The sequence below is a fragment of the Vipera ursinii genome, assembly GCF_947247035.1.
Source record: "Vipera ursinii genome assembly, chromosome: 14".
In the NCBI taxonomy this organism is placed as follows: Eukaryota; Metazoa; Chordata; class Lepidosauria; order Squamata; family Viperidae; genus Vipera; species Vipera ursinii.
This window is the reverse complement of record NC_139527.1, coordinates 4,879,968-4,905,748: the sequence shown is the minus strand read 5'-3', so window position 1 is coordinate 4,905,748 and position 25,781 is coordinate 4,879,968. Positions and strand designations below refer to the sequence as shown.

At 45.8% G+C, this 25,781-nt stretch overlaps 2 protein-coding genes and 1 gene segment (V, D, J or C); all 3 read right to left on the bottom strand.

The window, feature by feature from the left end:
• The window catches only part of LOC310646846 (immunoglobulin lambda-1 light chain-like), a 129,012-nt gene that overhangs the window by 14,019 nt on the left and 89,212 nt on the right, over positions 1 to 25,781 (bottom strand). The gene's annotated exons all lie outside the window — the stretch shown is intronic.
• Positions 939 to 25,781, bottom strand: LOC310646845 (immunoglobulin lambda variable 5-37-like). The segment is given in 4 exons: positions 25,675 to 25,781; positions 25,181 to 25,503; positions 3,849 to 3,882; positions 939 to 1,486 (listed from the first exon to the last, which is right to left on the bottom strand).
• The window catches only part of LOC310646847 (immunoglobulin lambda-1 light chain-like), a 47,765-nt gene continuing 28,349 nt past the window's right edge, over positions 6,366 to 25,781 (bottom strand). For 3 of the 4 annotated variants that reach the window (XM_083373606.1, XM_083373605.1, XM_083373603.1), the window contains exons 3-4: positions 11,757 to 11,794; positions 6,366 to 6,913 (exon numbers count right to left, since the gene is read on the bottom strand). In XM_083373606.1, coding sequence (XP_083229732.1) covers positions 6,594 to 6,913; positions 11,757 to 11,794 — 358 coding nt within the window. In that variant the 3' untranslated portion in view covers positions 6,366 to 6,593. Of the gene's footprint in view, positions 6,914 to 11,248; positions 11,286 to 11,756; positions 11,795 to 25,781 lie in introns of all 4 variants that reach the window. The other variant, XM_083373604.1, reaches the window with a different exon arrangement.

Below are 25,781 nucleotides of genomic sequence, written 5' to 3'. Positions count from 1 at the left end.
CATTGTGACTGTGTGATGTCCTTGAGAAGGTGTACCTTTGTGGAAACTCTGGGATAGATTGTAAAATAAGTTTTGAAATGTGTAGAAGTGATAAACCATATCTTCTAAGATTTCGACTCTGGTCCAGGGTTTTCTGTTTGTTTGTTTGTTATAATGAGAAGCAGCGCAACTTTTGGACCTGACGGGATTCATAGATCTGAAAAGAATCTGGGATATTTAGATGGTTCCTTAAATGTTGGCTCCTTCCCCCCCCTTTCTTATTTTGTCCTCAGGAAATGAGGAATTTTCTCTAACCTAGCCGTTGAGTCCTTTAAAACCATCCTCTGAACTGTCAATCAGAGCTAAAACACCAATTCCTGGATCTGATAAATCGCAGTCATGATGAAGAGATGGAAGTATTCTCATTAAATGACCAACGCCCAGATGTTTTGAAGCCAATGGCCAAATATTTACTTCTAGCCCTGCTTGGGCCTTTCCATGATTGTCAACGTTTTCCCCCCCCCTTTTACATATGTTTGTAATACCACTTTGTATGAATGAAGGATATGGTGAGGATATGACTTGAGAGATAGTAGTTCAACCATGTATTTACTGTATATCAGTTGGAAGACGAGGAGTTATTGGAAGGGCGGCCATGACCTCATGTATTCCCAAATCTGCTAGCATTGCTACTAAAGGACAAGAAATTTTCATTTCAAACTTGAGAAGAATTCATGTCTGAATTTATTGCAACACCCATGTAGGGAACCAAAACCAGATGATGGTTCTTGATATTCCCAAGAGAATCAGACCTAGGTTTTTTTTTCCCTGTGGTTTTTTTTGGGGTAACTGCTAAACTGGGCAAAATTAGATCTTGGAAACAGACTGCTTTTTCTTGAAGATAACAAAGTTTATATAGCTGTGTATTCTTGATGAATTTAATGAAACAATCACACAAATGAAATACATCCATCTTTATTAATGTGCTGACAGTAGAATCTAGCAGGTGAAAGTGGGGAGGGGATCGATTTGAAGGGCGAAGGCATGGAGGGGATACAAAGAGTGTAACTACACGGGGTGGAAAGAGACACTATTGATCACACGGAGGTTTAGGAGAGAAGGAATGAGATCCCAGGAGAAGGGAATCTTTTCTCCTGTCGAATGGCAGGAGAGGTTCCACGATGGAGTTAACAACTTCCAGATTTCGACACGCTCTTCACAATGGTCTTACTTTCGTGCGTCACTTCACAGGTGAAAGTGTCATATTTTTTATACTCCGATGCACTCAATTTCAGGTAACTGCTGGCAAGGTATTTGGTCCCTTGTTTGGTGGCCTTGGCTGTCTCCACGCCAGATGTCATCACTTGACCATCACATTTCCATTGCAAGTTGAAACTACGTGGGTAAAAGTTGCTCAGGAGACAGACCACGGTATGTGGGTTCGGGCTGCTGATCTCTTCCGGGGAAGGAGCAAAGACTTGCACCGAAGGAGATACAGTGGGCTGACCTGGAAGAGAGGGAGATCTCATGAAGTTCCACACTGCATCTTAAAAACTCAACACAACATTGATGGAGTAACCAGACTGATGAATGTATAGACAGTTTTCATCATCAGGACTGCAGGGGAGGGAGTGGGGAAAACATCAAGGCAAAATTTCTCCAAATAATACATTGATAAGATGGTAAAAATCATAAGATCCCCTTCTTAAGGGAGAGAAAAACATTATTTAAAAGTTAGAGGAGACGTTTGGATGACTTCCTTTGCATTCAGAAGGTCGTTCTAACACCGTAGGGCCCTGTTATGTACAATGGACCAAAGAGATTCCTATTGTTTGTTATAGGAGCTTAAATAAAACTTCTATTTTAAGTGGTTTGATCTCCCAAATCATTGGCAGTCTACCAACAATTCTTGTAGTTAGTTCTGTGAACCAGAACTTCTTTCCATCAGAGTAAGATTTCCTGCAGATATTCCACCTAGGAATATCTGCAGGTATCCGCAGGGGAGTTACTTTCCAAAGATATTTCTCTTAGAAGAACGTTTGGAAGAGCAATAATTTTCTGATTATTTTAATCTTGCTCGAGCAGCAACTATTTTCCTTTGCATTTTGTAGAAGAGAAATGGGACTGCATCAGGAGAACATCTGGACCACAACATTGCTTAGAGTGAAGTACAACTTGTAAACGAATTAGAAGTCTTTAAAAAAAATTTCTCTACCATGCCCGGAGGAGGAATATAAACCAAGTGCCTTCTGTATATTCAGATTGCTTACTCCCATGTTGGCTTTTCTCTCTCTACATGTGTGAGTTTGAGAGAGAGGAAGAGAAATAAATTATTTTTAGTTCCTGAATGCAGTGGTGTTCTTTCTCTATGCTGGAATAGCCAACTATATGAGCTGAAATAGGAATCCGTTTACTGCACGAGAGAATCAAAGGGCAGAAATACAGCTGAGTTTCATGCAATGCATTGATGCCATGAATGTTTCCAGAAACATTCAAACTCACTGGTTTAAATCTTGAGAGTTGAGTTGCATGTCAACCCAACTTTCTGAGAACATTTAAACTCAATTTTCTACTCCTTTACTTGCATACTATGTTACCTATCTGTGTTAAATAATCAGAATTTAAGTCTTATCCCAATTTATCAATTTGGAGGGGAGTAAACGAGAATTATGTTTGATATGAAGATCTTACTATTTGGGGAAAAAATAGGAAAAGGCAATTCAAGCCAACGGCCCTATATCTTCCTGTTGGAAACCCAACACATTAGTTAGATACCACTTTTGTTTCTTTCACAATCATGCCATATTCATTTACCCCTTTGAAGGTTGTTTCAGAAGGGACCTCACAACTGAGAAATTCAGGTTCATTCACATATCCATTTCTGCAAATTTGAGCCATTGAGAAAAGCATCCCCTCTGAATCTATGGTTGTGCCTATCCAACCCATTTATCTACACAATCTGAGAGATGCTTACAGCATTATAAAATTTCCCAGGTTAATGTGAAAAATTTGGCAGAGGTGGAGGTGCATAATTTGGACAACCACTTTCCCATCTCTAAATCTAACCCTAGATCTAATAGTAGATCCTGCAGCGGATCCCTTCTCAATCAAAGGGAAATCCCCGCACAGAGTCCATTGAAGCTGGGTGGCTACAAAAACAAACAAACCTTGAATGAATAAATAAATAAAACAAGAGAGAGAAAAAAAACAAGAAAATGTCAGGATATGTAGTAAAGATTTAACTCCCTGCATCGGCTGATTTGGCCGTTGGAATGCATGATGGACGGTTGATCAGACATTCCAACATTTTAATGTAATTTTGACAATGGAAGATTAAACTCTCTGCCTTGTCTTTCAGAGGCTGTAAGATGACGGAGACTTTTTCTTAACCAAATGATAAAGCAAAAGAACAGATTGTTTGTGGATCACACCGGCTTGCTTAATTCCACTTGGGAAATCTAAACACAGAGTGCTAAAGTCAAACATTCAGCCAACCCCGTTGACTTCCATTGAAGAGAACATAATACAAATTAATCTCTCTGTTTTCCTTTAATCCACAGGGGGAAAAAAACTATGCCTGAGTCTAAAAGAAGCCCTCAGTGATATTTCTCAGGATGTCATTGACCCTGATCAGGAAAATCAAAGTGTATCTGCAAACAGGAAAGGCGCAACAATACAGATTCGAATCCACCTGTCCTGACTTGGGTTAAATGTTCAATTCTGATTGAGAAAACGTCACCATTGATGAATCAAAAGCAACCCTAAAATCAAAGTGCATGGAGTCAAAGTAGGAAAAGAAGAGGAAAAAGATGGAAAAATGAAAATATCACACGCAGAAAGAAAGATTTGGGATCAGTTAACTGACTTACCTGTGACGTTTAACTCGGTTCCTCCTCCGAAGACATACCACAGTGATACACAGCTATACAAAAACCTAGTGTCATTTCATAGCCAAAAAAGTCGCAGAGATTTTAAAGAGAAAAATCACAAACCTCTGTTTCCTATTAGAACAGGACTGGAGATAAAACAAACAGCTGATGCCCTTGACATGGTTATCTCAATTTTAATGTAATTTTGACAATGGAAGATTAAACTCTCTGCCTTGTCTTTTTCTTAACCAAATGATAAAGCAAAAGAACAGATTGTTCGTGGATCGCACCGGCTTGCTTAATTCCACTTGGGAAATCTAAACTCAGAGTGCTAAAGTCAAACATTCAGCCAACCCCGTTGACTTCCATTCAAGAGAACATAATATAAATTAATTTCTCTGTTTTCCTTTAATCCACAGAAGAAGAAAAAAACTATGCCTGAGTCTAAAAGAAGCCATCAGTGAGATTTCTCAGGATGTCATTGACCCTGATCAGGAAAATCAAAGTGTATCTGCAAACAGGAAAGGCACAACAATACAGAGGAAAAAGATGGAAAAATGAAAATATCACACGCAGAAAGAAAGATTTGGGATCAGTTAATTGACTTACCTGTGACGATTAGCTTGGTTCCTTCTCCGAAAATATACCACAGTGATGCACAGCTGTACATAAACCTACTCTCTCTTGATGCTCTTGAGCAAGTGGTGGTCTCCTTAACATGGCCATTTCAAGTCTTTTAAATCCCAAGGAATGTATTTTGGAAAAGGAAACCAAGGATCCATTTTCGGAGTAGTAAAAGAAGGACCTGTTAGTGACTTATAAAGATCTCAGGTCTTCGAGAACTTCAATTCTTGAAGCGATTCCTTTCTGGATGCAGCCAGATGGTCGATGAGAACTTTTATTCCTTCAAGATTATGTGTGAGAAGCCCAAATGTCTGTAGCTTTGACAGTTTAATCAATATAAACTATGCTTAAGAAGTGTGAAAAGTTACTTTGTAGGAGCTGAAGTTTTTTTTTGTCTGGGCTGTAATTGTTTTGGATGGATTTCACCCTGTGCACTGGCACTGCTCTTGAAGTACAGTGTGATCACTGTATTATTATTACTGTAGTCCACCATTAAGAATAGTTTTCGGTAAATCTATCAGAAAATTGAACCTTTGTGATTCTGGCTCATCCAATTTAAATGTCCTTGACATTGAAAGCTTGGCGAATCATTCCAGATAGATAGCTTTAAATTTCTCGGGATAAGTTATGTGACGAAGGCCCCGGACCATCTCTTATGCCTGCTTATATTCAGATCTACCTGTTGAATTTCTAATAAGGACTACCTAGATTTATCCAGAAGAGTAACAATGATCTACATGCTTATCTGAGGTTTCCTTAACTGTAAATATAGGAGACCATACCATGAAGTCAACATTATGCCTAGTATGGGGATTTTGACTGATCCATTGTGATTGTGTGATGTCCTTTAGAATGTGTACAATCCTGAAAAATCCAGGATAGGTTGTAAAATAACTTTTGAAACAGAGAGACAACTGAGATTTTTCTGGATGAGTTACAATTCTCTACATGCTTATCTGTACGTAACTTAACTGTAAATACAAGAGGTCCTATCTTGTTGTTAATATTGTGCCTTGTGTGGAGATTTGGAATGCTCCATTGTGCTTGCGTGATGACCTTTAGAATGTGAACTTTCATGGAAACACTGGACTAGGTTGTAAAATAAGCATTTACGTATAGGGACAATGTCTCCTAAGATTTCAGATCTTCTTCCAGGGCTTTTTTCTGAGAGAGTGGAAATGCAACTTTTGGGACACTGCCCTTGGACCTAGAGTAATTCATAGATCTGAAAAGAAACTGGGATGTCTAGGTGGATCCTTAAAGCCCATCCATGCTTCTTCCCTTGTCTCCTACTTCTTATTTGGTCCCCAGGGAATAAGGAATTAACTCTGAAGAATGACAAAAGAAACATCTTGTGAGGGGCTTGAGCAATATTCAGCCAGACCAATGGAATATTAATATTCCCCAAATAGCTTTGAATTTGCAAGCAGTCCATGCAAACCTGCCTTTCCATGTGGATCTCATAGCTAGAGACTGGTTTGGTGACACCTGGTCAGTTTGCCATACGATGAGGTGAGTATGTATTTGCTCAAATCTAGAAGTCTGCTTCATTTATTTATATAAGACAAGGAGTTATTGGAAGGGTGGCCATGACCTCATGTATTCCCAAATCTGCTAGCATTGCTACTAAAGGACAAGAAATTTTCATTTCAAACTTGAGAAGAATTCATGTCTGAATTTATTGCAACACCCATGTAGGGAACCAAAACCAGATGATGGTTCTTGATCTTCCCAAGAGAATCAGACCTAGGGTTTTTTTTCCTGTGGTTTTTTTGGGGGGTAACTGCTAAACTGGGCAAAATTAGATCTTGGAAACAGACTGCTTTTTCTCGAAGATAACAAAGTTTATATAGCTGTGTATTCTTGATGAATTTAATGAAACTATCACGCAAATGAAATACATCCATCTTTATTAATGTGCTGACAGTAGAATCTAGCAGGTCAAAGTGGGGAGGGGATCGATTTGAAGGGCGAAGGCATGGAGGGGATACAAAGAGCGTCACTACACGGGATGGAAAGAGACACTATTGATCACACGAAAGTTTAGGAAAGAAGGAATGAGATCCCAGGAGAAGGGAATCTTTTCTCCTGCCGAATGGCAGGAGAGGTTCCATGATGGAGTTAACAACTTCCAGATTTCGACACGCTCTTCACAATGGTCTTACTTTCGTGCGTCACTTCACAGGTGAAAGTGCCATATTTTTCATACTCCGATGCACTCAATTTCAGGTAACTGCTGGCAAGGTATTTGGTCCCTTGTTTGGTGGCCTTGGTTGTCTCCACGCCAGATGTCATCACTTGACCATCACATTTCCATTGCAAGCCGAAACCAGGTGGGGAAAAGTCACTCAGGAGACAGACCACGGTATGTGGGTTCGGGCTGCTGATCTCTTCCGGGGAAGGAGCAAAGACTTGCACCGAAGGAGATACAGGGGGCCGACCTGGAAGAGAGGAAGATCTCATGAAGTTCCACACTGCATCTTAAAATGTAAATATGACATTGATGGAGTAACTGGATTGATACAATATAAAGAGACGGTACTCTACTTTTCACCATTCGTTTTGATAGTTCAAAATGATAACAGCACTGAACATAGTGACTTATGACAGTTTGTCCCACTTGCAACTTTAGCGTCATCCCCCATAGTCAGGTGATCAGAATTCAGATGCTTGCAAAGGGTCAAGGATTTATGACGTTTGCAGTGTCTTGAGGCTCTTGTGATCCCCTTTTGCAAACGTCTGACAAGCAAAGAGGCCCTTTGCCATTTCAGATAGGTGGCAGTCCAGTTATTTCTTAAAAACCTCTAGTGATGAAGCACCTACAACGTCTGGAGTCAAGCCGTTCCACTACTTAATTGTTCTCGCTGCCTGGAAATTCCTCCTTAGTTCTCGGTTGCTTCTCTCCTTGATTAGTTTCCATCCATTGGTGTGTTTTTTTTAAAACTTGCCTTCTGGTGCTTTGGGAATTAATTTGACCCCCTTTTATTTGTGGCAGCCCTCTGAAATACCAGAATATCATGTCACCCTAGTCCTTGCTTTCTCTAGACCAGGGGTCTTCAAACTTGGCCCTTTTATGACTTGTGGACTTCAACTCCCAGAATTCCTTAGCCAACGTGCCTGGCTGAGGAATTCTGGGACTTGAAGTCCACAAGTCATAAAAGGGCCAAGTTTGAAGACCCCTGCTCTAGACTGACCCTACCCAGTTCCTGCCACCGTTCTTCATATGTCTCCAGGCCTTTAACCATCTTAGTTGCTTTTCTTTGCACTTTGTCCAAAGTCGCAACATCTTTTTTTTTGTAATGCGGTGACCAAAACCGAATGCAGTATTTCAGGAGTGGTCTTACTAAGGCTTTACACAGCGGTACTCATATTTTACGTGATATTGATTCTATGCCTCTGTTTACACCCCTTAGTGACTGTCAGACACAAACCTAGCAACTGAACAAACAACAATAATTTTAATGAATGAACAAAAGAGATTAAGTGAGAAACCCTTTTGTGTCGCTGTTGGGATTTAAATAAAATTTTGATTTGATACGATACGATTTGATTTCCCATTCTCAGTCCTCTAACAATTCTTGTAGTTACTGCTATGTACTGCAGTGGTTTGCCTTTGCTGCCTTGGTAGGCTGAAAGAGAGGGATTGGACCAAAGTCACCCAGCTGGTTTTGCACCTAAAGTGGATCTAGAACTTAAAATCCCTCACTCTGAACCTTAGAAAGAAGCAGGCAAGTTAAACCACTTCTGGAAAATCTTGCCAAGAAAACTATAGGGATTCGTCCAGACTGTCACCAAGAGTCAAGAAAATAAAATCATAATGAAAAAAAAAGTTAAAGCTAAAACTGAATGAAGTTAAAGTTTAAAGTGAAAACGAAATAAAGGAGTTATTTTCTCTGTGTTTAATCACAGCCACTTTAAAAATCAGTGATAAATGTGGTTGGCTTGGGAAGGTTTGATAGAAAAGTTGTCTCCAAATTCAAATTGGGTCCTTTTGACATCATCTCTAAATAGTAACTACAGAGCATCCAGAAGTCTATCTTTTAAGTAAGCTATAACTATCAAGGGGGACTGGAGGTTAAAACATATGAAGAACGATTGCAGGAATTGGGTGTGTCTAATTTAATGAAAAGAAGGACTGGGGGGACATGATAGCAGTCTTCCAATATTTGAGGTGCTGTCACAAAGAGGAGGGGGTCAACCTATTAACCAAAACACCAGAAGACAGGACAAGAAGCAAGAGATGGATACTAATCAAGGAGAGAAGCAACCTAGAATTAAGGAGGAATTTCCTGACAGTTAATAAACAGATACATGGAACACAACATTAACACATCAAACTCATATCAATCAATCAATAATCAAGGAAGGAACTGAAGTTACAGAATTTTGGACCTATCCAATTTCAGCTCTGGACAGAAAGAGAGAGAGATAAAGAAAGAAAGGAAGGAAGGAAGAAAGAAAGAGAGAGAGAGAGAGAAAGAAAGAAAGAAAGAAAGAAAGAAAGAAAGAAAGAAAGAAAGAAAGAAAGAAAGAAAGAAAGAAAGAAAGAAAAAATATATTCTCTAGACTGAGGGGTTTTAATTGGGTTTTAATGTTTTAACTTTTTAAATTTTGGCCTTTAAATTTAATTAACTGTTGTAATTAACTGTTTTAAATCTTTTAACTTTTGTATGGTATGATTTTAATTGCCCTGTAAACCGCCCTGAGTCCTACGGGAATAGGGCGGTATATAAGTCAAAATAATAAATAAATAAATAAATACCATAAATAATCTAGACAAGATCTGTATAAAACTTTCCATTCCTTTGTTAGTTTGTAATGGGTTGTAAAATCAGCAAACTGAAATAGGATCGTTAAGAATGACACAAGGGGTATGAAAGCAAGTTTAAACATTTGCAAGATCCCTGGTTCATTCCAAGTTTTTTTTTAAAAGCAAAAGAATTATTTGTCTCTCTCGGACAGGGAGAAAACATATTTTTCCTGATGGGATTAAGAGTGGATTTAAGCGTGGGGGAACTAAAATTAGAATAGATAGCAAAATTCTGATCAGCACTGAATTGGTGTTGACTATCAGTTGATAAGAAAATCTCTTATTCCTTTCACTATGCATTTGCTTTCTATTGCCAAGTCATACTTCCATCATCTTTTATCAATGCATTTGTTTTTTAAGCAAAATAAAGGTAAAATTAAAACAAAACGAGAAAACCAAACCAAACCAAGATTTTATCCCATTGAAATTTGAGAGTTTGTAATTTTTATATGCAATTTTCAAATTCTCTCGCTCCAGATTGCCAAATGTGTTTCATTTTATCTCTGTGAAATTTCACCTCTATTTATTAAAAAAAATTCCTTTCCCATTTACAAAGTACAATAAATGTGAAGGTTCAGTTTTGAAGATGATTTAAAAAAAGATCAGAAAGTTTTGCTCCCTTTCAATATATTCTGACTGTTAGGTACTAATATTATATAAATAATGTTTTGAACAAGCTGGCCTGGCCTGATGAGGGGATTGGGGGGGGGGTTTGTTATTGTTATTTTATTGGGTTTTTAAGATGTATTTTAATATATGGGCATTTATTTAATCTTGTTTTAACTTTTGTAATCCTGTATTTTTATTCTTGCCCTGTTCACCGCCCTGAGTCCTTCGGGAGAAGGGCGGTATAGAAATATTATTAAATTAAAATTAAATTAAAATTAAGATGATTTTTAAGATGATATACCTCAACTCTTATGAACCAAAACATTAGTTACAGATACTAACTCTTAAAAAAAAGAATGATCAGTGCTGGACTTAACACAAATTCAACCATAATACCTATCTAGAACTTATCTTCATAGGGAAAAAAATCTATTTAGAACTTCAAAGATTATCTCAACCTTCCCTCATTTTATTCCTGCAGTTCAGATCTGTAGAAATTAGCAGGAGGCATATTTGTGATTAGATAAAGAAATCTAAACATTCAAGCAAGGGGAAAACTGAATTTTATTTAAGATTACAAGTTCTATTTCCCTATTTTTTTCAAAACTGTCTCTGCCTTTTGCCTTAAAATCAGATATGGCATGGAAACTCACATTCGAACATTTTGCAACTCACAAACACATGCAAACACAAAAAGATCAGTGAGATTCGATATACTTTTGCTGTTTTTCTTACACTGACTTGTTTAAATCTATTTTACTGCATTCATTTTTTGACCAATCCAAAAGACTTGGTATGATTCGATTTTTAAATTATCTCATCATCTAATGAGCTAAATGCTCTTTAAATCAACTGTGTGCAAATAAAACAAGTTATTGAAGAAGTGTATAACACTTTGCTTGATATTTTGCCATAATCATTTACCTGGATTTTGTTTACTTGAAAAGGACAGTGAGAGACAAACTATTAAACACAATAAGGACAGGTGAGCTTTTTAGGGGAAAAAATATAACACCTTGGAGAAAAAAAAAGGTCATGAAAGCAAAATGTGATGAACACAAATAGTCGGATCACTTAATCCTCTATTTGTAAACATGGCTTAATCCAAGTAAGGGCATATTATATTTCAGACTTAATCAGCTCAAAAAAGACAACCCCCCTTTTATATTTGATCTATTTCAGAGTTCTTTATACAACGTCAAAGAGAAAAGCGAAGCATTTTTTAACGTAACCTGATGAGCTACGCCGAAGATGCTTCGTTCGAGACAGAGAAAAGAAAAACAACAACAACAACAACACAAATTTAAAATAACAAACCGTTGGGAAAAAATTGTATTGGCATTTTAAAAAGATTTACCTGTGACTGTCACCTGGGTTCCGCTGCCGAAGACGTATGCACAGTGAGTGATGGCCGTACAAAAAGAATTTCCTCTAGAGCTTGACTTCTGCTTTCTGATCTTGGATTTTATTTGGGGTTTTTATTTTATTTTTATAAGTCTTTTTCAAAGTCATAATTCGCTTTGCAAAACTTACTCAAACACAGTCATATTTTTCCACATTTTTTTTGAACTAACAGGCAAGCTGGATAGCATGTTCTATGGCAGTTCTTTGCAATTTTTCCCCACTAAGGTAATGCCCGCAAAGAGAGGGAACACTGTGCTCAAAATGTTTCCTATGAAATTCCACATTCTTTTCAACCCCTCATCAAATATTTTCACTCCTGTTCTCAAATATTTGGTTAATAGGGCCATAGAATCACTAAGAGTTGGACGTGACTGATGGATAACGTCTTTGTCATATCATCATCATCATCTAATCCAGAAACAGTAGGAAAACACGTACATTGACATTTTGAAAAGACTTACCTGTCACTGTCAGCTGGGTTCCACCGCCGAAGATAATCACACAGTGAGTAATGGCCGTACAAAAACATTTACTTCTGCTTTCTGATCTTGGATTTTATTTTGGTTTGTATATGTAGAACAAGTTAATAGCAGTAGAATAAGATAATAGCATCAAACCTCAACCTTTTTTTATTTTTATATAATAATATAAACTAGCCATTTCTATAACGACGGACCTATCTAATCGGCAAAAGCTAAAATCAAACTTTTATTTTCTTTTTCCCACCTCAAGCAAAAAGAGCAGAAGTAAAAACAAAAGCAATTGTGTTCTTTTCTTTAATCAGAGCAGTCCGTTTAGACATCTCTGCTAAGTTGTGTGGCTTTGCCGTTTTGAGTTGGACCACCCTCGCTTCTGCTAAGTTCTTTTTTCAAAGTCATCATTCGTTTTCCAAAATTTACTCACTTGGCAAACACAATCATATTTACACATTTTTTTTGACATGGCAGGCAGGCAGGCAGGCTGGATCGCATATTCTATTGAAGTTCTTTGCAATTTTTCCCACCATCCTCAAAGATTTTCTCTCCCATTCTCAGATGTTTGGTTAATTGAGCCAGAAAAATTTACATTCGTTCATCTATTTGAGAGTTCTTTACACAACACTAAGCAGCACAAGATTGGAAGATGTGGAGAGCCCTGGCCCATAGAAGTAGTAAGAGTTGGACATGACTGAATGGATAACATCTTCATCATATCATCATCCAATCCAGAAACAGTTGGAAAACAATTGTATCTAATTAGAGACTTACCTATCACTGTCAATCAAGTTCTTTTACCACACATCAAGTTATGGCCATTCAACAATACCATATAATCATCTATTTCCACAAATGTCCATGAATTCCACGCTCTTCAACCCATCATTGACATTGCTCTTCCATTCCCAAATATTTGCTTAATAATAATTGATTTTAGAAATAAAATGACATCACTGCTTTCTTCAAAACACCCTCACATGCGAATAATTTAGACTGTAACAATTAGGCATCACATAACTGAAGAGAGATTAAAGCCATAGGGAAGCAACTTCCCATCCTACCTGAATTCCAGGTCCAATGTGAACTTTCTCTGATGTTTTGAATGAGAAGAATTAAGGTGCTTTCATCCAGGACCATACCTATCTTGGATCATCCAGAACTATTCCAAAAAGAAGGGATTTCTTTGCAGCATCTTTGACAAATTAATGGTGGAGGCAGAGAAGAAGACGGTGAAACAAAACTCATCCATTTCGACCAGTGGAACTTACACATGAAAACTTTTTCTTAGAAATAGTGGACGCTGGATAGATTCCTGGGCATTAATCCAAAACCACAAAGCAATATTCTTTTGAGGCAGGAAAACAGTTTTTCTAGAACCGGTCTTGGTCTCTGATTGGGAAAATTATAATCCATTTAGCTTCGTTCTTCTCCGTTTTCCAAAGGCAGGTTCTTTTATTTTCAAAATAACATTATCCACAAATAAGAGGTTTTAGAAAGATCAAAGGGAGGCCCAATATATCCAGAAATATGATCAATCTTTAGGGAAGAAAAAGTAAAGAAAGAAAATTGCCCTGAAACGGCTTTAAATATGAAGGCATATTTAGTGACCACAGAAAATGGTCAATCTGAGGAATAGAAACAGAAAGAAACCAAAATCCACATCCAATTATAAACGTAGGCTCCTAAGCAGGAGTGTTGTGTGACCTTTTGTTGTAAATCCAATTAAAGGATCAATTTATCTTTACCTGAAAGGCATTGAGTGGTACCTGCTGTCGGGCCTCGGCAGCCCGACACACGAGGGGGGGCCCCTCCACCTCTCCGGCACACCCGGCTTCCCTCCCGCCGACCCCACCTGGAATCAGCATGGCCCGGAGAGTCCGGAGGCCCGCGACGCTCTTCTCGCCGCCTCCAGACGCGCCGCGGCTGCTTCCTGCGCCCGGCGGCACGTCGACACGCGGCTCCCCGGCTCGGACGGCTCCGGGGCCCGCGTCGCCTCTTCCGGTGCCTCCAGGCGCGCCGCGGCTGCTTCCTACGCCCGGCGGCACGTCGACACGCGGCTCCCCGGCTCGGACGGCTCCGGGGCCCGCATCGCCTCTTCCGGTGCCTCCAGACGCGCCGGGGCTGCTGGCCTCGCTCGGCGGCGCGTCTGCGCGCGGTTCTCCAGCTCGGATGACTCTGGGACCTGCGCCGCGGCTTCTGCTCCCTCGGACTGCGCCGCGGCTGCTGTGCTCGGCCGGCGACACGTGTGAGCGATGGACCCCGGCCTGCAGCCCGCCCGGGGAAGGCCTGAGCCGACTCAACGACTCTGCGGCTTGGGGGGATTCCGACGCCATGCCTGCGCGGGACTGTGTGGCGACGCTGATGGGGGATGGGTCCCTCACCCCTATGATGTCCGGGTGGCTGGGTGACAGGGGCCTTCGGGGGTGGGTGCAGCAGGGAGTGGGTGAGGGAGAAGGGCACGGTGGTGGCGACACGTTGGGGGGGTCTTACCTGCCTGAGCGACGGGCGAAAGGCCTTGTAGGGGAGGGGTGGAGAAGTTATAGGGAATGGGAGGGCGGAGGCTTGTTTGGGTGGAGTTTGGGTGGGGTTTTTGGATGTGTATATAGCAGCGTTGGATGCAGATAGCAGCCAACGCTGGCTTTGAATCTCGTTGCGGCTATTGCTCTGGAGAATAAAGTGCTTCCAGACTGCAGCAGAAGTCTCTCGTTCCTGTGTTCGGCATCTACCCTGCTTGTTGCAGGACGAGCTTTGACAGAAAGCCAGCGTTGCACCAGCATTGCGGCCCTACTGCCTTTCAGCTGTGTTCCGTTTGTGCGCCATGGCAGAGGGTGTGCAAGGGGCCGCGTTGGAGACTGCTTCGGAGGAGGCTGGTGTGGCTGGGGCGGAGGTGACAACCCCTGTGGAGAGGGACGAGGAGGACGTCCAACCTGTTGTGAGGCCCAAAGTGCGGGACGTGCAACCAACAGACCCTGCGGTGGAGTCCCAGGGTGTTAGTAGCCAAACCCAGGGAGGGGAGTGGTGGCTGAGCTCGATCCTGGGGCGCACGGGGCTCGAGCAAGGACGAACGGCCCGGCCTGGTGGGGCTCCACTGGGTTGGAGGGAGCGTCGGCTTACTGATGATGATGGCGAGGAATACAGCTATTCAACTGCACCCGGGAGCCAAACCATGGATGTGCTGCGCGAAAGGTTCGGAGAGGTCGGGGCACGTGACGGCGGTTCCTGGGGAGCCATGGCCCCTGAAGAAGACACGGGACAGTGGTCCCTTGGGGGGGCACCCAGTCAGTCAGCAACGTCCCGTTTCCGACTGGCTAGTCCAAAGTTCAAGGTGCCTGGGGAGGGAGGCGTTCGGGGCCCATCTACACGAGCACAAGGGGGCCGTGAGGCATGGCCAACGCCTGACCGGGGCCCTGGACGTCCCGCACCCAGGTCGGTGGGGGTGCCCCAGGTTCAACCCCGTCCGCCTGTTGGGCATTGGGGACCGGGCGTGGTGTGGGGACCCCCACCACTCACTACAACCTATGATGGGCATCCCGACCGCCTGGCCATGTTCCTAGGGCAGGTGATTAACCATCTGGACGGGTACGCCCATACCTATCAATCACAGTGGGCGATGGTGGTAGCGGTCACCGCGTGCCTTCAGGGCGAGGCTGCAACCTGGGCAGCGGACCTCTACAGTGACCACGCCCGCGAGCTCGGGGACGTGGGGATGTTTCTGGAAGCCCTACGCGTCCGCTTCGAGGATGTGTCCCGCTTACATCGCGCGGAAGCCGAAGTGTTAGCCATCAGGCAGCGAGGACGGCCGGCAGAGGAGTACGTGCTTGAGTTCCGCAGGGTTGCGGGCAGGTTACGCTCGTGGCCCGAGCGCTTGCTGGTGCACCACTTCCGGGCCGGTCTTGACGGAGCCCTCCGGCGGGCGTGTGTGGTGCGGGGGGTTCCTGCACGGCTCCAGGACTGGTTCCGGGTGGCGGTGGAGCTAGACATTGGGTTGCAGGATACCCGGGGCAGACCAGTAGTGGCCCCTGGAGCTTGGAGGACCCCGGAGGGGCCGAAGACAGAGAGTCGGAAGCCCGTGGCGGTGGCGACACAACCCGGGCCCCCACCGCCGCCCCGTCCAACAAGCCGCTGCTTCCGCTGTGATCAACCGGGCCATCGGGCGGTGGACTGCCCGTTACCTCCGCCGCGACCGGGGCCCAACCCTCCGGAGGCGCGGGTCTTGACCCCCAGAAGAGCTGCAGACCGCTCCAGAACAGCGTACCAGGTGGCCGACAAAACACCCCGAACATCGACACCGATACGTCCAGTGGGCCCGGCGGATGGACGAACGGACACGTCCGACGGCTCTGAGGATCACGAGTACGAGGAAGACCCGATGGTAAGCGCACCGGTGTGTCCTTTTGTGCTGCCCGTGGTGTTGATTAGCCCACGAACGGGTGAGAGGAGGGAGTGTAAGGCCCTGATTGATACAGGTAGCACACGTTGCCTTATTAGCCTCACGATGGCAAGGGAGGCCGGTATTCCCCTTCAGCGGCTCCCCAAGCCTATCCGTTTTCAGCAGGTAGACGGGTCTCTTCTGGGTGGAGCACCCATTACGCATGTAACGGCACCGGTGAGGATGGAAATGGGTACACACTGGGAGACTCTCCGGTTTGTCGTGGTGCCGTCTATGACGGAGGCAGTCATCCTGGGGCTTACATGGTTGGACAGGTGGGGCCCCACGGTTTGGTGGGAGGGGGGATGCCGACACCTCCGCCTCGGGACAGGGCCCCAGCCTCCCGAAAAGCATTCCTTCCTGGGTCCGGAGGGGATTGGTAGGCCAGAGGGGGCCGCAGGGGTGGGTACCGGGTTTGAGACACGGGTACCTTGGGAGTACAGCGATCTTGCAGACGTTTTTGATGAGAAGGAGTGCGACGCCTTGCCACCCCACCGCCCCACGGACTGCGCTATTGAACTGGAGCCAGGGGCGAAATTGCCGAAACCCCGCATGTACGCAATGGCACCCCGGGAGATGCAGGAGCTCCGTCAATACATAGACAAGAACCTGCGGAGGGGGTTCATTCAGCCCGCTCGGTCTAGGATGGCGGCCCCTGTCTTGTTCAGAGAGAAGAAAGACGGGACCCTAAGACTGTGCGTTGATTATCGGGGGGACAACGCGGTATGTGTGGAGCACTTGTACCCCCTCCCTTTGGTGAAGGACCTTTTAGCTCACTTGGCCACGGGCCGGATATTCACCAAGTTAGACCTAAGGGAGGCGTACTACCGTGTCCGGATAAAGGCCGGTGATGAATGGAAGACGGCTTTCAACTGCCCGTTGGGGAGCTTCCAGTTTAGGGTAATGCCGTTTGGCCTGCAAGGAGCCCCCGCGGTATTCATGCAGTTGATTAACCAAGTCCTGCATGACCATCTGTACCGGGGGGTCCTTGTCTATCTTGATGACATCCTCATATATACGTCTACGCTGGAGGAGCATGTCGCTTTGGTGCGGAGTGTGCTGACCAAGTTGAGGGACGCCCGGTTATATGTGAAGCTCTCCAAATGTGAGTTTCACAAGCCCCGGCTGGACTACTTGGGCTATCGGGTGTCCTCCAGCGGGGTGGAGATGGACCCGGGAAAAGTGGAGGCTATCCAACAGTGGCAAGCCCCACGGACCCGGAAACAGTTGCAGAGTTTTCTAGGCTTCGCTAATTTTTATCGGCAATTCATTCCACATTTCGCTGCCATCGCCCTGCCGCTCACGGACCTACTACGGACTAAACAGATGGCAACGTCGCCGCGGCCAGGGCAGAAGCTTGCGTGGACCACTACATGCCAGCGGGCCTTTGAGGCGCTCAAGGCGCAGTTCGCCAGGGAGCCCGTTCTGCAACACCCGAACCCTGACCTGCCCTACGTAGTACAGGCTGATGCAAGTGACGTGGCTGTTGGAGCTGTTCTTCTGCAACGGCATGCAACGGGGGGGTTGCGGCCCTGCGCGTACGCCTCCAAGAAGCTAACGACCGCGGAGAGGGCTTGGGCTATCTGGGAGAAAGAGGCCTTTGCGGTCCGCTGGGCTCTGGGGACTTGGAGACACCTTCTGGAGGGGGCTAGCCAGGAGTTCGAGGTTTGGACGGACCATAAAAACCTGGAAGCCCTGCAAACACCCCGCCGACTATCCCCGAAACACGTACGGTGGGCCCAGTACTTCCAACGCTTCCGGTTTCGCCTCAAGTATGTGCCTGGGGGTAGGAATTTCCTGGCGGACGCCTTGTCCCGGCTACCGCAGTACGATTGCCGGAAGGAGGAGGTAGTGCAGGCACTGGTACCACCGCCCCGCCCGGTGGAGGAGACGGAGCACAGAGCCAACACCGTGACAGACGATTTCCTGCGGACATGTAAGGGGGCGTTGGCGACTGACGACTGGATGCGGGCGCACCCCGACACCCTCTCGTTGCGGGATGGTTTAGCTTGGCACGGGGCCAGATTGTATGTGCCTGCAGCGGCACGAGATCAGGCACTCTACCAATGCCATGACGCCAGGCAGGCAGGTCATTACGGGTTCGTGAAAACCCTGCATCTGGCCCGCCGCCAGTTCTGGTGGCCAACCATGAGACGGGACATTGAACGCTATGTACAGAAGTGCCACATTTGCGCAACCACTAAGCCCTCTACCAAGAAACCGGCAGGCCTCCTGCAACAGGTGGCAGACCCCGTACGACCTTGGCAGGACATTGCAATGGACTTTGTGGTTGAGTTACCGGAAAGCAGGGGATATAATGTGTTGTGGACAGTGATAGACTTGTTCTCGAAACAAGCCCACTTCATCCCCTGTAAGGGATTGCCCTCGGCCCGTCGGTTGGCCTGGCTGTTTGTCCAACATATCTATCGTCTCCACGGGGTGCCGCGACGCATCATCTCCGACCGTGGGGTACAGTTCACGGCCCGGTTCTGGAGGGAGTTCGTGCGTTATATTGGAGCAACACAGGGTCTGAGCTCGGCGTACCACCCAAGCACGAACGGAGCCGCGGAACGTGCGAACGCGGCGGTGGAGCGATACCTGCGCTGTTATGTGTCATACCAACAGTCCGAATGGGTGGACTTGTTGTCCTTCGCGGAAGTTGCCTACAACAACGCAGTGCATAGCAGCACTGGGTTCTCCCCCTTTAAAGTGGTATCCGGTTACGAGTTTGTTCCTATCGCAGGGTGCGATCAGGGCCCCCCGGCATCCTGCACACCTGGGGCGTGGATGCACCGGTTAGAGGAGGTGTGGGGGGTAGCTAAGAAAGCGTTAGAGCGAGCAGCAGAGTCATACAAAGAGCAGGCGGACAGGAAAAGACGGCCGTTTGCACCTCCCAAAGTGGGTGATCTCGTCTACCTCTCTACGAAATACCTGCGGCTGCAGGTGCCATGTAGAAAGCTAGGACCCAAATACCTCGGACCCTTCCGAGTTATACAGGTAGTCAATCCCGTCACCGTCAGACTCCGGCTACCTCCCCTACTTGGAAAGATACACCCCGTTTTCCACAGCAGCCTGCTGAAGCCTGCTACGACCGCCTCTGCGGCGGCAGGGGACGGCGGCCCGGGACCTGTACAAGGTAGTCACTATGAAGTACAGGAGATCCTGGACTCCCGGAAACGAAGGGGGCGGGTGCAATACTTGGTGCTCTGGAAGGGGTACCCCTTGGAGGAGGCCACCTGGGTACGGGATGAGGATGTGTGTGCACCACGCCTTCTCCGTGCATTCCACCAGAAACACCCGGGGAAGCCGGGGGAGACCCCGGGGGGGACTGTTGATCATGTTACGGATTGCTCACCTCTCTCTCCTTGCATTCCAGGTGGGTCCTTGGTAGAGGGGGCGGCATGTCGGGCCTCGGCAGCCCGACACACGAGGGGGGGCCCCTCCACCTCTCCGGCACACCCGGCTTCCCTCCCGCCGACCCCACCTGGAATCAGCATGGCCCGGAGAGTCCGGAGGCCCGCGACGCTCTTCTCGCCGCCTCCAGACGCGCCGCGGCTGCTTCCTGCGCCCGGCGGCACGTCGACACGCGGCTCCCCGGCTCGGACGGCTCCGGGGCCCGCGTCGCCTCTTCCGGTGCCTCCAGGCGCGCCGCGGCTGCTTCCTACGCCCGGCGGCACGTCGACACGCGGCTCCCCGGCTCGGACGGCTCCGGGGCCCGCATCGCCTCTTCCGGTGCCTCCAGACGCGCCGGGGCTGCTGGCCTCGCTCGGCGGCGCGTCTGCGCGCGGTTCTCCAGCTCGGATGACTCTGGGACCTGCGCCGCGGCTTCTGCTCCCTCGGACTGCGCCGCGGCTGCTGTGCTCGGCCGGCGACACGTGTGAGCGATGGACCCCGGCCTGCAGCCCGCCCGGGGGAGGCCTGAGCCGACTCAACGACTCTGCGGCTTGGGGGGATTCCGACGCCATGCCTGCGCGGGACTGTGTGGCGACGCTGATGGGGGATGGGTCCCTCACCCCTATGATGTCCGGGTGGCTGGGTGACAGGGGCCTTCGGGGGTGGGTGCAGCAGGGAGTGGGTGAGGGAGAAGGGCACGGTGGTGGCGACACGTTGGGGGGGTCTTACCTGCCTGAGCGACGGGCGAAAGGCCTTGTAGGGGAGGGGTGGAGAAGTTATAGGGAATGGGAGGGCGGAGGCTTGTTTGGGTGGAGTTTGGGTGGGGTTTTTGGATGTGTATATAGCAGCGTTGGATGCAGATAGCAGCCAACGCTGGCTTTGAATCTCGTTGCGGCTATTGCTCTGGAGAATAAAGTGCTTCCAGACTGCAGCAGAAGTCTCTCGTTCCTGTGTTCGGCATCTACCCTGCTTGTTGCAGGACGAGCTTTGACACCTGCAGCCTAAAAATAATGGCTTAAAAAAAAGAGCCATTCCTGTTTTCATTGCTATTGCCATTAAGATATCCATTAGAGAAGAGCTATTCAAAATGGCTTCCATATGGCCAAGCGATCCTGTTTCCTAGCCAGCCAGAAGATCCACAAGATTTCCATGGAAACCACCACAGGAGGAAGAGAAAGATACATGATCTATGTAATCTCTTAAGGCCCAATTCATACGCACAAAGCTTGAGTATTCCCTTCTCCACTTCTGAAGGCATCTGGTAACCTTCAACAACCAATGTTCATCAGATGCATCTGGCATTTTCGGAAACCACAAAGAACCGTTTTTCTTGCCACATGACTTTGCATTTTCTGTCCAACAGTCCTCAGGTGGGGAAGGGGTGAGGTTCTCCCTCTTTATGGCCCAAACATCCGTCAGTGACGTACAGTTAGTGGCTGGAAAGGGAAGGGTAGAGAATTTGGGGTCATTGTTAGAGCACCACACACCCTGAAACATTTATTGTTAAAAGCAGAACTGGAGAAGACTTGCAAGCCATCAATCCAAAGCTCTGCTCAGGAGTGGAAGTTAGAGTATTTCCACAGTTACTTCTAGTAAGAAAAGTCTAGTTAGAGAGAATTCCATCATTTTTACAATATAGGCATGCCCAAAGAGAATTTTCTTTTTTTGCTAATTTACTCATTTGATGGAAGACCAATCAATTCAGCTTGATCTGATGATATTTGCTAATATGTATAACAATTTGATTACGACATTCTATGTTAATATATTAGATATATTGCATTCTCTGGAAGAAACAGTAGTTCCCAGAAGGACAACACAGCACACTTCCCCAAAAACGAATTTTGCAAATTTCAGTAAATTGTTAAAAATAAACAGACAAACATAGTTCTCACCTGAACACCACCCGAAAAGCTCAGTAATGTGGAAATGCCAGCGATTAGATTTGGATTGTGATTCGATTTCTAAACGTTGATTGGTTTCTCTTCAAAATGAGGTTTTGATGATTAATGTTAAACTAATGTGAAAATCCCAAGTGCCGCATAACACAGTGAGCGCCTGTTACTCGTCCCAGCTTCTGCCAACCTAGCAGTTCGAAAGCACATAAAAATGCAAGTAGAAAAATAGGGACCACTCCGGTGGGAAGGTAACAGCGTTCCGTGCGCCTTTGGCGTCTAGTCATGCCGGCCACAGGACCACGGAGACATCCTCGGACAAGTGCTGGCTCTTCGGCTTTGAAATGGAGATGAGCACCGGCCCCTAGAGTCGGAAACGACTAGCACGCATGTGCAGGGGAACCTTTACCTTTACCTAATGTGAAAAGAACTAAGTTAAAAGCCCTGAACTGTTTGGAGGCTGTACCAAACCAGACAGTTGTAAGAGTACAAATGTCAGACTTGGTAATTCCTCTGTAGAGCTTTATCAGCAGTTTCTCAGCCACTGAACATCTTGAGTTGGTGTCTTCTTGACCTATTTCGCCATCTGCTGGCAAGATCTGTCTTTTCGGTTGTTTTTCAGTCATAATCTGGGTATCAAAATACAAGTGAGGATGCTCATGACTTAGGTCATATCCCCCTCCGATGGTACTGAACAAAGTTGCATGTGCATTTTAAAATTTCAACTCTCTTTTCTGCAACCATCTTACTCTGGATAAGTCCTGAAGATGGCAGCAGAAACAAAGAGATGCCAAAGGCAGCTGTTTTTCTCCATCTTCATCCTCCCGATAAAATACAGGATATAAAAGGTCAGGACTGCCAGCGGAATTCAGATATGAAGGCTGTTACGAAGCATTCCTGATGCTCACAAGTCACTTAAGAAGAAAAACAGAAGTGAAAATGTCTTCGGCTTTCCAGGTGCTAAAAATGGTCACTGGGAAATAAACACTTTTTTGGTTAGCAGAAGAAAAAAGAAAAGAAAAGATCTTCTTAAAAGAAAAACTCATCAAATCGACACTTGTGACTAGATGCAAGGCAATCTGGTTACTTTCTCCCTACTTATTTTTTAAAATGAAGAATACTTAAATAAAGGAAAAAAAATACTTTATTTTTTTTAAAATAAAGAATACTGTATCAGAGTGAGTTGGATCGAATGCGGCATTTTGCTTTATTAAGTTTTATTATTTTTTTTCTATAACGATTTGTTAAATTTATGTACTGTCTAATTCCCATGGGCAGTTTATTATACTTCTATTGTGTATGAGTTATGGACAATCTCTTTTGATTGGAAGTCCAAGAAATAAATAAATGTACTTCACAGAGGATAGAGAATGAAGGAATGAAGGTTTCACTTGCCTATGAAAATTGAATAATAATAAAAAAACTTTTGGTTGCTAGAGGTTGCTCTGTGGCTGAAAAAAAAACAACACCTCGAGGGGACCTTTTGCTTTTCAGAAGCAACACGCTGTAGAGACGGGAGGGATGGTTTTTGTCTCACTTCTCCATCTGAAGGTATCACTGTGGAACGTGTTGCTGTACCAGATATTACAATAATAAACAGCCTCATCTTCGGCCAGAACTCCAGAAATGGTTAAATAACCGGTATTGGTGGAGGTTTCTTTGGAACCGGAGAATCGGGAGGGAACCCCAGACCCTTGGCCCTTGTCCGAATCTGTGTGGTAGTGTAAGAGAAAACGTGGAGAACTTGGAGGCTTCTGTTGGTACCAGCGTATCCTGTAGCTGCCAATGCTGACCCCACTGCCTAAGATGCAGGCCAGTTTCGCCGTGTTTCCTGAGGACACTGAGGCTGAGGGAGGCTGAGACACCACACTCTGGGAGGTCACTGCTGAAAAAAAATAAATAGAGAAAATGGTTACACTCCACCCGATCAGGAGCTGCAGCGTCTCTTATAACCCGCACCTGATCATGAAGAGAAGGACTAGGGGTTGACATGAAGTTGGCCCTACTCTCCAAAGAACATGAGGGCAGGAGAAGAAGTAACAGATGGAAGTTTGCCAAAGAGAGGTCCAATCTAGAACTAAGGAGGCATTTCCTGATAACGAGAACAATTAATCAGTAGGAGGACTTGCCTCCAGGATTTGTGGGTGCCGCTCCATCCCTGGAGGTTTTTAAGAAGAGACTGGACAGCCATTTCTCCAGGATGGTATAGGAACTCTTGCTTGAGCAGGGGGTTGGACTAGAAGACCTCCAAGATCCCTTCCAACTCTGTTATCCTGTGTTCGCATCTCACCTCTGCCCCACACTACCAAGAGGCTCAGAATGGAAGCCCAGAACATGGTGATGTAACCAGGTGGCCCAAATGGAACAGGAAACCAAAGAGAACTCACCGTGGAGAATATCTTCTGCGTTGTTGTCCTTTATACCTTGCTTGCACGATGTGGTTGGAGACTTTCGGTTCCTCCTCTATGCTAATCAGGTCTTGCTTGAGAGCTCCTCAGATGCTTAAAGGCAGAAGTTGGGGTTGAATGCTCCTCACATGAGCTGCTGTTTCTCATGCCGTCTACTGTCAGCAGTGTCTTTCCATTCAAGGTTTTACCTTGCGTCGTTCTAGTCTTCTTTATTTCCCTTGAAGGAACTGGACCAGCATTGTAGCAAGGGAACGATTTGCTACGAAGAAGGGAAGTTCCCCTTGTCGGTAGAGGTCCACCAACTTCTTCTGATTAGGAAGTTCTTACCTAAAGCTTCCCTACTATCCATCAGTGCTGAATCTCCTGGTTGCCATCTCAGCACTCTTCACTTTTTACCAGCCCGATGCAAAACTAATCAGAACTAGATCGTGAGATTAAAATGCCCCTTTGGGCTGCCGCTCCTGAATTTGGCCTGGAAGAATTGTTCCAAATTGCCTAGGCTGGGCAAAAAAGTGTGGCCCCCTTGGAGAGAACGTTGAGAGCCCAGATGAGCATATCTACCTGCCAAGAGAGCTCTATCTCGTTGGCCATCTTGGTAGCTTCCTTGCAACCAGGTACATCATGTTAGGTATCTTTGAAATATCACAATATACAGTAGAGCGCTGGGAAGAATTTGATTTTGATGGAATATTTTCAAGTACCTTAAATACTTCTGAATTGAGGTGGAGTGACGGTGGGGAGAGTGATCTAGCTGTCTCTCACACTTGCTAACCATCATGGTTAGCAAACGTGAGAGATAGGGATTATTCATCTTCCCTGGAAAAATGTAGGGATCATTTCCAGTGGTGGGATTCAAACAGGTGAACAACCGGTTCTCGGTGTGGATGCCGCTTCCGGAAGTCCATTCTGGACCTGGCCAACAAAAAATCAGCTACCGGTTCTGCCGAAGTGGTGGGAAGCGGCTGAATCCCACCACTGATCATTTCCCATCATTTGGAAAGAATTCAGAGATGAGACCTAACGTTTATGAAATGGGCAGCTATATTTTTTGGGACCTGGACTAATGAGAAGGAAACATCTTGTCTCAGGGAACTAGGATAATTCAGGGTGTTCTCTAGATGCGCCACAGTAATTTGTCTCCGTAGGGTGATGGCAATATTTCTTCTCTCTTCTTCAGAGGGAGAAGATCTTGAATGGACTTCAGCTGTTCAGTAAGAAGCAACATGCTGTAGAGATGGGAGGGACGGTTTTTGTCTCACTTCTCCATCCGAAGGTATCACTGTGGAACGCGTTGCTGTACCAAGTAGCACAATAATAAACAGCCTCATCTTCAGCCAGAACTCCAGAAATGGTTAAATAACCGCTATTGGTGGAGGTTTCTTTGGAACCGGAGAATCGGGCGGGAACCCCAGAGCCTTGGCCCTTGTCCGAATCTGTGTGGTAGTGTAAGAGAAAACGTGGAGAACCTGGAGGCTGCTGCTGGACCCAGTAAATCCTTTGGCTTCCAATGCTGACCCCACTGCCTAAGATGCAGGCCAGTTTCGCCGTGTTTCCTGGTGACACTGAGGCTGAGGGAGGCTGAGACACCACACTCTGGGAGGTTGATCCTAGAAGAAAACAAACAGGAAAGTTTTACACACACTTTTAGTTCATAGGGAGATGAGCACCGGCCCCTAGAGTTGGAAACGACTAGCACGCATGTACGGGGGAACCTTTACCTTTACCTTAGTTCATGAGTTACAGCTATCTGAAAGCAATTGCATATAACGTCATCTTACCTTTGGACCACACTACCAAGATACTAAGACAAAGAGTCCAGAACATAGTGATGAAGTTTGGTGGCCCAGAAGAAAACTAATAGATCCACCATGGAGATTAAATTGTG